We start from the raw sequence: 16,006 nt of genomic DNA on the forward strand, positions 1-16,006 counted from the left end.
AAAATTTCAGTAGGATTCGTTACAGTTAGTATTTTGTCACTCAATCCGAGACATTCTAATTCGACCATACAAAATTCTCCTTTTGGTCCAAGACAAAACGACCAGAAAAGTTTGCGAATTTTTATCCTACACTAGCAACTTTCTTTCAGTTCAGGAATTTAATTTGCGTTTTTAGTACTTACTCTTTCATTCTCAAAAATTAATTGGAATAAACATGTATATTAACTGAGGATGCTTGACTATCGTGTAAGATAATCGGTTTAAACACCAATGGTAGATAGCTACTAAGAATATCCTGTCAAAATTAGATTATTTCGTGAGATCAAATTACAATAATATATAAATTTGAAGCTGATGAATTAATAATATATCCATATAGTCAGTAATGGTTTATGAATTTCACGATCACATTAGATTAATATATGCCATTTGCACATCTGTAGTTTGAAGTGAACTAGAGCATCCTGTACGCATTAGGTTTAATAAAACATTTAACGTTAACATTCTACTCCATAATGTACAACCATTAGTAATGGAAGTGGCCATCCGTCCATTATGATATTCAGTGACAAGAAGCAGACGGTTTAGATCGGTATCTAGATGAGGTTACTGACAGCGTGTGCACTAAACCATGAGCGCTGCTACAAGCTGCAACAAGCTTTCAACATGCTTCACATGCGCGTGAAACAACTTTGCCTGTGAGCAGCCGCGTAAAGACATTTTTAAGCGACAAACTGTTCGCGTAACAACAACAAGTTGTCGCACCTCACACGCGAAGCATGCCCCGTAGCAACATCGTCGGTGGATAACTCCTGAACTGGTAATGAATTTCGTGCAAAGGTATTTAACAAATGACTTGACCAGAGGGACACCAGCATGCCGGAGGGGGGGGGGGGTCATTGCCCCGGAAAAAGCCCTGAGAAAACAACTAACACGCGGCGGAGGCTGCAAATTGCGTGGGACGTACCTGGTAGGTCCGCAGCGGTGCTCTGTCCATCTCAGCGGCCATCTTCGACCTGTCGTCATGCCGACCATCTTCGTGCTGCTCAAAATCGTCGTCTAGGTGTCTTTTCGCGGCGCCCTCTCTTGGCAGTTTCCCGCCGCCACCGAGCGAGTTGTCGCCATCGTGGAACATGAACTTGAAGGTCAGCGGACCGGCAACGAGAATGACCACCGCAAACAGGAGGTACTTGACCACGGTCACCGAGTTTCGCTTCATGTCGTCGACTGTCCGAAAGCACGCGCGCGTGAAAGCGAGAACGTCAGCACGGAGGCGTTGCGCGGGGTAACGTGGGCCAGCAACGATCAACGCAGGTGGTCAGCTGGCGATACACATATTGGCTCGCGGGAATGGCACGGTGTCAGTGTCACAGTCACGCACACACTGTGTGATAAATGAGAAAAATCAGTGAAAAATTAGCCTCAGTCATGTTTAATACAGAGCATACACCTACACTATCACACATACACTACTAAGCACACAACCACTAGCACACATACACTAACAGTCTAGCACATATACACTATCACACATACACTATCACACATGCACTATCACACATACACTAGCACACATGCACTAGCACCAGGGAAAAAAATATAATTTATTTTTCGGGGGCTACTTTTCAAGCTCGCGTGCATGAAAATAGCACTCTAAAATTTCGTTTGCATAGAACTCTATGCAAATTTACGGGGGCTCTTTTTGGCATTTCCGGGGCTCTTTTTGGCATTTCGGGGGCTAAATCGCCCCGAGCCCCCGTATATTTTGTATACCGTGTATTTTGTTCACTGACTAGCACACATACACTATCACACATACACTATCACACATACACTAGCACACATACACTATCACATATACACTATCACATATACACTAGCACACATACGCTAGCACACATACGCTACCACACATGCACTATCACACATACACTAGCACACATACGCTACCACACATGCACTATCACACATACACTAGCACACATATACTATCACACATACACTAGCACACATACACTAGCACACACACGCTAGCACATGCACACGTGCACGCACCACACGCACGAATGCACGCATGCGCGCACACACAAAGAGAAGATGCATGCACACCATATAAGATATCACAGAGCTTTCTCAAGTAACCGATAGACATGTAGCTTTCATATAGCTACTAGTGAACTTATTCACTAGCTTCAGCTATTGCAACCTAAATGTTCATGAATGTTCACGATATAACAATGCTGGTTTCTTGGTGTACTGCATGTTCCACCACTTCAACAAGCAAACTATTGAATGTATACAAGAAATTACTATATAATATTAATAATAAGATTTAAATCATAGACACTTTCACCTTTTCAACAGTACACATTATTGCACTCATACAAGTGCAGAGGTATGCACATTCAGCAATCAGCCCAGACACATCTTTAGGCACTAAAAGAATAATTACCCGATAGAGCCATTGTAGGATTAATTAGTGAATATTTGAACTCGTAAATATGTAAAGTGTTAAAATGTAGTATTGTATCTTCTCCAAAGCAGTAATCAGCAAAGATCCCCAAGTCACTTACATAGAGCTGTACGAATAGAGAGGGCTGGGGCTAAACAGCAGTACTTAATGGTTGGCTGGCACTGGCACAGTAGTGGACTTAGGTTACTATGATGCAAGTTGGTTAGTCGTTGGCTGCATGACATTGGACCATTATTGGATGTATTCAAATACATAAAAATAAAGCCATCCCCAGCTGTTACACACGAATCTACATATGCTTCATGATTCATCAACGTTAGACCAAATGATTGCTTTGAGCAGATATGAACACCTAATTGCAGACACTTTGTTCCAGGTAAGGCCAAAACAAACTATATGTGTGGTTACCGTTACATGCCGAAAAAAAGTAGGGTAGGTAAGTAGGGAAAACATTTTATTTTCTTAAAATATTTTATTTACGAACCATGTCCGAAGGATGTGCGTTGTGGCCTTTTGAAGCAGGAACTGACCAATTCATTTTTTTTTTTTTACTTTAAAGAAAATTGACAATTAAAATGTTTAGGGTCGCTGGGAATAAATAGGGTCGGTCGGGAAACCATAACCACACCTATATTTTGTTTTGGCCTAACGACATTAATCAATTTAGCGTGTGAAAATCGCAAAGAAGTATGTAAACATTTTACATGTGATGACTGATACCTATTAATTAAATATTATATAATTTACCAGCTTGAAATAATATATCATTATGAATCGTTATATCCTAACAGTAAGTTCAACATCACTCCACCCTGCTGGAACCTGCTGGAACTAGACGGAGTGTACCACCTACCAATGCCAATGCAATGGCAATGTCCACCACAAGTTGAAAACTACAGTACAGGCAATGCACGTGTTGAACTTGTAGTAACCAACAAACTTTCATACAACTAAATCCCCTACTCGCGGCCCAATCCTAGTTTATCACCCCGGATTAGGGTTAGCACATCTGCCAACTATAATATATACCGGGGTCCCATACTAGGATTAAGCACTACTCACCACCGGTATGCAAAAAACAGCGAAAAGTTGGCCGTCACTCCCGAGTCCTTGGGTTCACTCTTTTTCACCCATTGGCGAAACGGCTACAACGAAAGGAGTAAAACTACATAAGTTGTGCACGTGAGTATACTAAATGCACGATAGCCAAATGGTGAACTTGACACAATGAGATGACAAAATTGTTATAGAATTTTATTGTTAACTGTAAAGACTCACCAATCTCCTCACGACGCCGATGCTTTCGTGGCTGGCGTGTGTTTGTACTTCCGCACTGTTATCGTCACGTGATAGCCATCAGTCAAAACTTTTTTTCTGGTGGCAGCACTTTCCAACGTGAAGACACGTGAGCATTCATTTCGAAAGGCATGAATTCGTAAACTTTACGAGTCGTAGAAATAACCAATATCACCTCTGTTCGATACATGTTAGTGACGAACTAGCGTGCCGTAAGCGTGTAAGTAATCACCATGCGGTACTTTCATAATAATGTCTACTTAAACGCACGCATTGTATAGTTTTAGAACTGTGAGTGTGGTGTTCGGACTGTTCCACTGACGTATTACCAACTCGGACAACTGACAACTAGGCCTACCGGCACAATCACAGGCACTTGGACCGTTTCAATAATAAAATGATGGTTAATAAATACAACTTGTCAGTAGCCTACTACTACAGTACCAGCAATAGTCTTAATGTTTGATTTGACCTAATAACTTCACTTCAACACCGTTAAATACACCGATGCAACACATAGCCCGCACGCCATTGTGCATGGCACAGATACAACAGTAGATAGGGAGAAGGCTAAGAAAGCGTGTTCACAGAAATGTCCAGAACGCTCACTTTTGTCCGCAGCACTAGAGGAGAAATACACGTCCAAACGCATGATATTGGCAAGCTGTGTGTAGCTAATGGTCACTTGGTCGAAAATAGACGTCTTGCAACTTCGCACGTACCACCACACTTGACCCAGAATTATATGAGAAATCACTGTTCGAATGTGACCGCAAATTTCCATGAAGCCGATTTGTAAACGGACCAACATGCCGCGAAAATCCCTAACTGCTCTATTATATCCGTTGACAAATCACGATAGTCGCCCGTGTGACGTCACTTTGTGCGAAATACTCATAGACCGCTCGTTTTGAGGTGCGGCAGGCGGAATGCCAACTCCTCCCAGAGTGCAATGCGGGGGCGCATTGCCTCATGTACCTGTCCCGTTACAAATCGGCTCATGCGGAAATTTGCGGCAAATTCGAACAGGATTTTTCATATAATTCTGGGTAAAGTATGTGGTTACCAAGTTGCAAGACGTATATTCGAACAAGCTCAGGCATTCAGCTACACACAGATGGCAATATCATGGCGTTTGCACGGTGTATTCTCCTCTAGATGCTGCGACAGAAAGTGGAGCGTCTGGAACTTTCTGTGAACACGCTTTTCTTACCCTTCTCCTATCTACTGTGTTCTGGCTGCATGCACAATTGCGCGTGCGCGGCTATTCTGCTTGCCATCGGGTGTAGTTAACGGTGTGAAGTGAAGTTATTCAGGTCAAATCAAACATTAAGGGACTATTCGACCTGTAGTGGCCTACTGTAGTGTACGGCTACTGACAAGTTGTATTTATTTAACATCTTTTTATTATTGAAACGCGTCCCAAGTGCCCCGGCGGGCACAATGGCTGTGGCTTATTAGTAATTAGGTTATGCATACGAGCTACTACAGTAGACAGTAGATCATTGTAGGGACAGTCTAATGACAGTAATGTAACGCCTACGGACTAACGATGTCCTCTTAGGGTATCTAAATTATATTTACAAAAATTGAACATAGCTAAGGCAAACTGAAACTTGGGCAGAGCACTGCCACAGCCACAGCCACAGGCACTTGGAACGTCTCAATAAAAAAACAATGGTAAATAAACACGAAATGTATTTGCTACGAAAGTCTTAATTAAAGGACAATTGAAGTCAAATTTTATAACTTCTGTAACGTTTTTATACATCGAAAATTACATTCAATAACGTACTTCCATTTTAATCCCCGGCGCCCAATTTGTAAGAAACACATGAATAGTAATCTCGGTCATGTGACGGTCACAGCCCTCGTTTGAAACACGCCATTATATAGCGTAACAGTGCTAACACGGCTTAGTATATGTTATGCTAGCGTGAAAGTATTGTTGCAGCATACAACAAACAATGTAGCCTGTAAATTTACTTATATCATTGTACAATACATATACCTGTGTGGTAATGCATTCACGGATATGATACATACTTGCGCTAGAGATGGTTTACATGTACAGATACATATGTAGATTCTGACCGAGCGTGATAAGTCCGGCTGCGATCAGTTACTCGCATGCCTCACCTGCGTCTAGCCGTCGAACTGTTCCTACAATAAACCCGGTCTTCTCAATTCTCAGGCAGCATAGGATACGATTCAGTGTACGTACTCATATAATTCACAAACACGACAAGAACCACCAGTATTTGTCTACAGATTCTATCTCGGCCCTACCGAAGTTCCATTCCGCCATGTTGGTGAGCTGCTTTCTGATCTTGAAGAAGTTTTGCGCCGACTCTTCGCCTTGCTTTTTCAGACGATTCTCCTTCAATTTCTTCTTGTGTATATTCGCAGCGCCCTCAAAATCTATATCCAACTTGTAAATCATTATAAATATCATCTTCATCTGAGTAATCACTGAGAATCAATTGAAATTTATCGCTTCTGTCTCCCGCTCTTCTACATCGTATACACCACACGCACTATGTTTACATAATGGCGTGTTTCAACGGGGCTGTAGACGTCACATGACCTAGACTAATATTCATGTCTGTTTGCTTACTGCGCGGATTTGCGAACTTGCGGCGCGGCGATTTGAAATGGAAGACGCTTATTAGAATGTTTCTACTATCCGTATACACAAACCGTATACAGAAGTTATAAATTTGACTTCAATGGGCTTCTAATGTTCTCTACCTCTATTCGCTTATTATTGCCGATAATCTACCTCTAAATGCCCGGCTTCACCAAATTCGCTCAGTACGGCAAACACACAAGTACACGCCACGCACGCCCTGTGCCCACAAACAACATGAATAAGAGAGTTATTCCTATCTTATTCCTTCATCTGACTTACCCAACTCTCTAAACCAGTAACAGCAGCTGTTCACCTTTGCTCTTGCTTTCGATGCGAAGCTCTACTTTGATTTGCAATTATCCGAGCACGCATACAAGAAGGAGAGCCGATTACCAACCGGTTACAAATGCCATAAAAACCCATCGCCTGCCCCCAGTTTAGTCAAACCTTAATAAACTTTTCCCGCTTGTATTCTGACGACCTTGCCAGTATATTGATTAGCTGTCTTACCTTCGTGTCATACTAAAACAGAAGCCGCACTGCCCTAGCGACTGCCCCTACCGCTGAGAGACACTGCAGCGGTGAAAAGATCGTATTTTCGCCAAAACCCGACTAGGACACATTACGTCAGAGCTGCGTCTCTCTCGCCCCGACAGTGATCTCCAGTGTGTTTGCTTGCGCCCGCCGCCCGGCTCGGCCGCTGGTGCCGTCAGCGCCCGATAGCTTGAGCCCGCTGCACTCCACCGTACCATACTACCCAGAGGTTTCACCCATACACGAGGTCAGGCGGAGGTCGGCGCGTGAGCCGTCGGCACAGTGGCGCGGTCATCACTATGGCAATCATAAACAGACGTCATTGCGGACAAGCGAGGCTTCCCGAAGTTATAAACCACCTTCGCGAGAGACTCAGTCGCCAGCTCTGACTAATGCTCTAGTCGGCGGGCGTTGCGGCGAAAATACCAGATCTTTGCACCGCTCATTATCTCAGCGTAGGGGCATCGTAGGGACATGCGTGTTGTTTTATATGAACAAAGGTAAGGCACAGCCTAATCAATGATACTGCAAAGGATCCGTCAAAATAAAACGGAAAAGTTTATTAATTCGCACTAATACTGCCAGCATGTCTTCAGATTTTACCCTCTTGTACGCCTCTCCTTCTATCTGCTCTTGCAGATACTCAATTTGTAGCCTAAAAATTCGCCATTATGTGCACACTAATCTTGGCGTGCCTAACTAGGCTTGGACCCCACAATTCTCTAGGAACCTGAGGGCCTGTTCTTAGCGTCCAATAGCCTTCTAGTCTGTAGTGAAATGGGCGTAATTGTTTTTGGTTCATGGCATATAAGCGCTGCGACCACAATCATTTTCGCGAATGTGCGACGTGCAAATGTGGACAGCTCATATCTTTGGTCCATGTTTTTGATCCCACACACAACCTACCTACTATTAAACTATATCACTTGTTGACCTCTAAGTACAAACTAAATTTCCTGAACAGTGGCTGGGTTTTGATCTGAGAATTGCACTGTAAGCTTGCAGCGGTTCCTCCCCTACGTGGCGCAAACCGCGGCGCCGCCAGCGGCCCCGTTCGGGAAAACTCCCCCTGTTTCAATCGTTGTGCCCCGTTAAATGAACCTCCGCCCCCGGCATTTAATTCCCAGCCACAAAAAAGTTCCAAGCGAGGAACTCGATTCAGCAACAGAATTCATTCGCCCAGAACAACAGGCAACGTCCCTACTTACCGTGCCACCATGCACTGCAGACAATACACAAAGCCACAAACAGTCAACACTCTGTCCCACACCCGAACACTAACCTGCTAACACCGACTCGGCTATCTTATATATACAAGAACCCACCAACATCACCCGGCGTCTGATCTGGCGGCCCGTGTCCGGGCTCTGACCCGGAGTCCCTACGCGCGCGCCCATTAATTGCCAGTCGCGTACGGTGAAAAAAACACGCCCCCGCCCCCCCCGGCGGCCGCGGCGCGGAGCCTCCGCCGCGCGGCCGGGCACGGCGACCCCCCTCAGCTTTCCCCCCCGCCGCACCGCTCCGCGCCCCCGCACGCCCCCCCCCCTCCTTCCCCTCCCCTCCCCCCCTGTTTGAATTTCATCCTGGGGAGAACCCTGAACTGTAAGTCTAACATTTAAGCTCTGCCATTTCAGTTCGTTACTGTAAGTTACAATAAAGGAGTATGGTAAAAATGTATTACATTCACATTTTTCCCAATTTATAACTTCACTCCTATGCACAAATAGCAGGTAGTTTTCTACCATCATGTATCTGGATATGATTTTGGGTGATCTAAGCTGTTGACAACAAAACACAATAGCCAAAATCGCTCTTCAATGTGTGCGTAGGTGTGATCTTATTGCAATAAAATGCTTGGTTAACACTTCCTAACTATTTTACTCTATAATGAAAGCCCTTCCATTTCTGGAGAAACTGCGGTGCAGGTGGAAGGTGGAGGTGGCATAGTTTATCAGGGTAGGCTATGTGGAGGATGTTACACTACCTGACAAATGTGAACTTTTGTACCGCATCTCTTTGTGTGTTTCTGACCATGTAACATTTAAATTCTAAGAAATATAGATCTACCATAGATCTGACTTTATTAACATCTTACCTACATCATAAAACAGTTGCCATGCATTATCAGTCTGAAATATCTTTCTTTTTATTTTGTAAAATATCCAAATGTTCTAAATGACACCAAATGTTTTTCAAAAGCAATCTCTGTTCTGACAATAAACATGACAAAACTCGATCTATTCGTATACATGCTACAACGTTGCTGTCTAGGTACCAAATGTCAAATCAAACTTATTTGACTACGTCTGTATTTCCATGGCTATAGCCATTATTATGCAGTATATAAATAACGTAGAAAAAAGCGGAATGTAAATAAAAAATCTGCAATAGTTTTTCTTCATTGACAATGAGTATGCATTACGCGCGAACTTTGAAAAACATACACGTTGGAATTGCCGATTAAATCCGTTTGCCATAGACAGATACATTTATTATTGATTATTATACAGTTATTTACATCGTCATGATGATGCTTGTGTTAATTTCAGGGGTGCGATATCAACGATAGTTGACGTGCGGTGCGAGTATGTCCGTGACGATGGCGGCTGCGGCGGCGGCGGCGCGGGGCGGCCTCGACGCGTACACGAGCGCGGCGGACCAGGATGCCAACACCGCGCTCATGGAGCTCGACGTCGGACTACGCTCGACGAAGACGGGCGAGCAGTGCGAGGCGATCGTGCGCTTCCCGCGACTCTTCCAGAAGTACCCGTTCCCGATCCTCATCAACTCGGCCTTCCTCAAGCTCGCCGAGGTGTTCCGCACGGGCGACAACTTCCTGCGGCTGTGCGTGCTGCGCGTGACGCAGCAGAGCGGCAAGCATCTCGAGAAGATACTCAGCGTCGACGACCTCGTCAAGAAGATCTTCTCGGTGACGCACAGCAACGACCCGGTGGCGCGCGCGCTCGCGCTGCGCACGCTCGGCAGCATCGCCGCCATCATCCCCGAGCGACGCAACGTGCACCACAGCATCCGCGAGAGCCTGGAGGCGCGCGACGGCGTCGAGGTTGCCGCGGCGACGTTCGCCGCGAAGCGATTCGCCGCGGCGTCGCGCGCATTTGCGGCGGACGTCTGCGACGAGATCGCGGACGCGGTGGACGGCGTTGCGACGCCCGTCTCCTCGAAGCTGCGCCTCATCCCGATATTCGAGCACACGCACGGGGACCCGCGCACAGGGGCGCGAGTGCGTCGCACGTGCGCGCGCGTGCTGCGGCTCTACCCCGCGCTCAACGTGACGCTCGTCGTGCTGCGCACGCTCACGCGCCTCGCCGGCGCCTCCTACATCGACGTCAACGAGCAGATCGCGCTGCTGCTCGCGTATCTCCGTGGCGACCCGCGCGCCGCCGTCAAGCTGCTGTGTCTGCGCGACCTGCGCCACCTGGCGGCCGTCGCGCCGCACGTCTGGTCGGAGGCGGACGTCGGCGCGCTCGTCGACTTCTGCGTCGACGGCGGCGCTCACCAGGTGGCGGCGCTGAAGGTTGTGACGACGCTGGCGGAGTCGCTGGCGATGGAGCGGCTGGACGCGCGTGCGGGGTCGGCGCTCGCGCGCCGGCTGCTCGCGCTCTGTGAGACGGCCTGCTACGACCTTGACGTGACCGTCGCCGCGCAGGCGGTCGCCCTGGCGACGGCCGTCGCCACGCGTCGCCGCGGCGACGACGACGAGGTCGGCAACGAACTCGCGCGCGTAGTCTGCGGAGCCGTCGAGATGCTGGTCGTCGTGGCGACGGCGGGGGAGACGGCGCGCGGCGGGGTGGCGCTACGCGTCGCGCTGCGCTCGGCCGTCACGCTGTGCCGCGCGCGTGAGAGCGTCACGGCGGGCCTCGCCGACGCGCTCGCGAGGGCGCTGGCCGTCGCCGCCGCGCCACACGATGCCGCCACCGTCTGCGCGGCGCTCGCGGCGATCGGCGGCGGCGACGCGGGCGCGGTCGCCGCCATCTTGCCGCGCGTGTCTGCGGCGCTCGCGGCGGCGTCGACGGGCGAGGGGGAGCATCGTCGCCTCGTCGTGCTGCTCACGTGCGTCGTGTTCCAGGCGTGTCGCGACGGCATCCCTGCCGACACGCTCGCCGTCGTCGAGACGGCAGTGCAGAGCGTCAACTGCTGGGATCAGTACCGCATCGCGAGGCAGGCGGCGAGGTACGTGGCGCCATCTACTTGCAGTGAATGTTGTTGATTGATGATCACTGTTAAGTAGCAGTAGTATCTGTAGGGTAATGTGTGGTGTGCGACAGGATGATAAAGGAATACGCGAGCTTTTACATTAGGGAATGTGGACAGGAATGAAAGCTAGCAGTAATCAAGAAGTATTTTTGACGATAATGTAGATGCAGCTGACAAAACTGGGTTATTTAAAATAGGTGGCTATCAGATACACGTCAGTGAAAAAAATACACGGTGGCTCGGGGCGATTTAGCCCCCGAAATGCCAAAAAGAGCCCCCGTAAATTTGCATAGAGTTCAATGCAAACCAAATTTTAGAGTGCTATTTTCATGCACGCGAGCTTGAAAAGTAGCCCCCAAAAAATAAATATTAATTTTTTTCCTGATACACGTGATATTATATCATGTTGTATATGTTATATTAGATACACGTGATATTAGATATAGGCGTTTCATGGTTTGTGCCACATGCACCGCAGTGCGTCACGTGTCGACTATTTGTTTACTTGGAGGTTGTTACTACACATCTAGATAGTTGTTGTCGCGTGAGTAACGCTCTGCGGTTTCCCTGCAGGTACGGTCACCACGGCGTTGCGAGCCGCATCTTCGACTCGCTGACGGCGTGCATCGCCGGCGAGCACCTCTTCTTCTGGATCACCGCTCTCAAGGAGTTCACGTTAGCCGAGTCGTGTCTGGTCGTCCCGGCCGGCGCCACCTCGCCGCAGCGTCGGCTGGCAGGGCTGCAGCAGGCCGTCGTCTCCTATCGTAAAGGCTTGTCGTCGCTGAAGGCGGCGAGCACGCCTGGCTTCCCGCTGCGCCTGCAGGCAGAGTTTGCGACGCTGCGTGCGGAGACGCTGCAGGCGCACGTTCAGCTGGCGCAGAGCTGCGCGACGCTGCGCACGTGTCCGCCGCCCGCCATCGCGATGACGCTAGCCGAGCCACTGCAGCGCGCGGGCAAGGCTGGCTCGCAGCTGCTGGAGAGCGCGCGGGCGTTCCACGCGCGACGCGCGCCACGAAGCGCTCAGCCGCGCCTGCCTTCGACGCTGACCTCCGCGTCGCTCACGCGTGCGCCGCTTGAGCCAGTCCTGGCCGCCTGCTGCAGCGCGCACGAGGCCGGTGCTTGCGACTCACGCAGCGGCGACGCCACGTCGCGCGGAGGCGGCGCGCCGCGGCGGTGGCCGCGGAGCGCGACGCGCACCGGCGCCTCGAGGTCGACGGACTCACGCGCGGCGCTCGCCGAGATCGGTGGCCCCCCCGCGCGTCACCGGCCGCGCGATCCAGCACGAGCACGTGGGGGCGCTGCTGGCGGCGTCGCGGCGGCTGCTGGCCGTGCGCCTCGCTGCCGCGCTTCTACTCCAGGCTGGCAGTCGACGACGATCAATGCTCGCGATCACGCCGCAGCCGAAGAGCGCCGGCGAGCGCGCCATCTGGGTGCACTGCGACGCCTACCTCGCGCTGAAGTAGAAGGGCGTCGTGCAGCACGCGCACACCGCGATGTCCGCCGCGTCTGCAGCGTCGCCCTCGCCGCCGTCGACGCTCACCAGAGCCGGACGCGGCGCGCGCTCCGTCGACACGAAGCCGGCGCGGCGGCGGCGCGCGGCGGCAGGGAACGAGCTGACGCAGACGGCCGAGCCACACAACGACTACTTCAGCGTACAATTCCTGCTGAGCTTCGCGACGCTGGGCCTGCACACGGTAAACATCGAGACGCGCGTCGTCGACGACGACGGCGAGACGTGGGCACGGGACCGCAGGCTGCGCTCAACCGTCAAGTCCTACATCGACCAGATACAGCAGCAGAACCAGCAGCGCGGCAGTGGCATGCAGTACCAGCCCCAGCGATCTAACGCCTTCCCCTAGACCACAGTACCAACAACAGCGATCTAACACCTTCCCCTAGACCACATACTAACCACAGCGATCTAACACCTTCCCCTAGACCTCAGTACAAACCACAGCGATCTAACACCTTTCCCTAGACCACAGTACTAACCACAGCGATCAAACACCTTCCCCTAGACCTCAGTACTAACCACAGCGATCTAACGCTTCCCCTAGACCTCAGTACTAACCCACAGCGAGCAACGCCTTCCCCTAGCACACGTACTAACCACAGTGATCTAACGCCTTCCCTAAACCAACATACTAACCACAACGACTAACGACTTCCCCTAGACCACAGTACTAACCCCGCGCGATCTAACGCCTTCCCCTAACCACAGTACAAACCACAAGCGATCTTACGCCTTCCCTGACCACTGTAGTAACCACAGCGATACTAACACCTTCCCTTGCACCACTCGTACTAACCACAGCGCACTAACAGCCTTCCCCTTGATCCTCAGATACCAACCACACGATCTAACGCCTTCCCCTAGACTGCAGTACTAACCACAGCGATCTAACGCCTTCCCCTAGACTGCAGTACTATTATTGAATCCTGATAGCACGCGCATTCCTTACATAGGACAGAGATTTCAACGCATTTCTAACACTGGTAGCAGAGTAGTGCACGGTGCACGGAGCAGTGTGGTACAAAGTGCACGGTATCTGCGACAGTGTGCTATTGAAATGCAAAATGGGACTCTTTTACAGAATTCGATTGTCAGAATGAAATATTTTGAGTAAAAATCGAGCTTGGAATATTTGCGTATTGGAATATTGAAGTTGTCAGAGAAGCTTACCATATTATATATTACTATTAAAATATCATTTGTACCAAGAGAAAAACTCGTGTTGTAAAAAAACGAACTATAAATAAAGTTCACATGTAGATATACTATATATCAGAGGAACATGTCTTTATTTCAGTCAATACAGCACAGTTAACAGAAAAGACGATCGTACACACGTGACGTATGATTACCAGATGTTCCATCGGACATAGACAAAAAGAGCATAAATATATAATATGATATAATGATTAATACTATATCTATTAAGTTCTTCGACTTGCAGTAAGCCATTTTTCATACCAACAGTTCGTCAAAGCGTTAGACGCCAGCTGCATTCTACCCTGATTATTTACAATTTTACCATGAAATCGTATGATTTAAACGAATACAATTATAAGTTCGCCCTATAAACGGGTACACTTAACGAATTAACCGACGAAGGGGAAGTGTTCTTAGATCACGGGCAGCACGCGTGAAGTAGTTAAGATACGTGTACAAACAACAGCAATAACGACGACGTCAACTGCTCAAGGCATTGTAATATCAAATCAATCACGGTGAACTAGAGTGACATGATGGCAGTGAGTGCCGTTAGGACAGGCTACCTCATCGAAACACATCTGTATGTATCTGTACGGTATCTATCTCTCTCACACGCGCATATAGGCGGGTAACATTACCGCATATCATACGCTAGGTTAGCTCTTGGAGTATTCATTCTGACGTGATCAGTCTGATGTGATTCTTGAGTGATCATCAGAATGATTACTCCAAGGTTAGCTATAGTTACTATAGCCTTGCGTTACGTAATGACGTGGTGACAGAACAGTCCGGTTACAGCTATTTGTAAACCAAAGCAAAAAATATCATGAGTTAAGCAGGAACATTTAAAATTCCGCCATAATCGCCAATGTACACGCAACACTATATGGGAATCTTAGTTTGGGGAGTGGTTATCCTGGATGGACCGCAAAACAACAACATTCGTTTTAAAACGACGACATTTGTAAGACACAATAAAAGGCACAACACAATTGTGAGTATTATCCCGAGTACGTTTACACGTAACTGTCTCTCTGGCATCTACGTGACACAAGTACAGGCGACTGTAAAATAAATATAATCTAAAAATGAACACAAAAATGGCGAACAGATTTCAGCATTTGTAGTTGGTTTAAAAAATAATTTCAAATTAGGAATTGAAAAACAATAAGTAACAAAATTAATCATTACAGGCGTAAAACGTACGACTGCTGGATACATTAACAGTAATTACGTTACGTTAAAATAGTCATTTATACATGTGTATATATAGAGAGAGAAAATGAGAACAAAATATGTTCACCGAAAACAGCGAAGAACCCTTCCTACACGGTTTCTGTCTCTAGACAAGTAAAATCGTCAACACTTACGGAAGTTGCTGCCGCTTGACAAGACAACTATTACTCTAGATTTACCAACATATCAACAATTCCATATACTGCACTTGAGATAAAACTACATCGACAGACACGCGGAACTGATGGCTTTATTAATTTGAAGTTGTGCAAATCGATGTTACAAATATTCGTCCGGCGCAGTAATCTGCCCTGTCTGTATACATCGGATTGACGTAGGACTTTCACTGTGGGACGCTCTTCGTGTTGATCGAGTACAAATGCAAGCCAACGTTCAGCACTCGATAACGCTATAGAGCAATCTCCTGATTCAGTCAGCGTTCGTTATCGTTCACATTCGTCAGATCAAAGTCAAGTATTACTCAAGCAAACACTTAATCATAATTTCAATAAGCTTTGGATTAATCATACGATTTGATGAATCTAATTTGTATATCATTAGTGCAATCCCCCATTGGATCACTAACTAGCTTTAATAGGTCTCTGGCTTAAATGCATTTTATGACACAGTAATAGACATCTATATTTCAACGACATATATCTTAAAACGTTATCCGTGACAAAAATATGTACAGTAAATTACATAAGCTCCTACATTCACGGCTGGTATAGTAGCCACGACAGAATTTAAGAACCTCACGATTTACGCATATATCATTCTGTTACAATGTCCGGGGTAGAGTGTAAGTACTAGACATGACATGTTTAAAAGCACGTATATAAATAGTTGCTTCTAACAGACGTTCTCATGCAAAAAAATCTCATCTAAAATATTGTCGATCTTA

At 47.8% G+C, this 16,006-nt stretch overlaps 2 protein-coding genes across 5 annotated transcripts in view; one reads left to right on the forward strand and one right to left on the reverse strand.

Annotated features, from left to right (window-relative positions):
* LOC106807083 (polypeptide N-acetylgalactosaminyltransferase-like 6) overlaps positions 1-3,819 on the reverse strand; it is an 86,379-nt gene extending 82,560 nt beyond the window's left edge. For all 4 annotated transcript variants that reach the window (XM_014809329.1, XM_014809327.1, XM_014809325.1 and 1 more), the window contains exons 1-3: positions 3,752-3,819; positions 3,536-3,618; positions 968-1,384 (exon numbers count right to left, since the gene is read on the reverse strand). In XM_014809329.1, the coding sequence (XP_014664815.1) occupies positions 968-1,219 (252 nt within the window). In that variant the 5' untranslated portion in view covers positions 1,220-1,384; positions 3,536-3,618; positions 3,752-3,819. The remainder of the gene's footprint in view (positions 1-967; positions 1,385-3,535; positions 3,619-3,751) is intronic.
* Positions 3,820-3,890: 71 nt separating this feature from the next.
* LOC106807077 (integrator complex subunit 7-like) lies at positions 3,891-13,209 on the forward strand. The gene is made up of 4 exons (XM_014809317.1): positions 3,891-3,989; positions 9,485-11,126; positions 11,724-12,435; positions 12,614-13,209. The coding sequence occupies exons 2-4, from the start codon at positions 9,523-9,525 to the stop codon at positions 13,007-13,009; spliced, it is 2,712 nt and encodes a 903-aa protein (XP_014664803.1). The 5' UTR covers positions 3,891-3,989; positions 9,485-9,522; the 3' UTR covers positions 13,010-13,209.
* Positions 13,210-16,006: the final 2,797 nt, after the last annotated feature.

This window comes from Priapulus caudatus, unplaced genomic scaffold, assembly GCF_000485595.1.
Source record: "Priapulus caudatus unplaced genomic scaffold, Priapulus_caudatus-5.0.1 Scaffold194, whole genome shotgun sequence".
In the NCBI taxonomy this organism is placed as follows: Eukaryota; Metazoa; Priapulida; class Priapulimorpha; order Priapulimorphida; family Priapulidae; genus Priapulus; species Priapulus caudatus.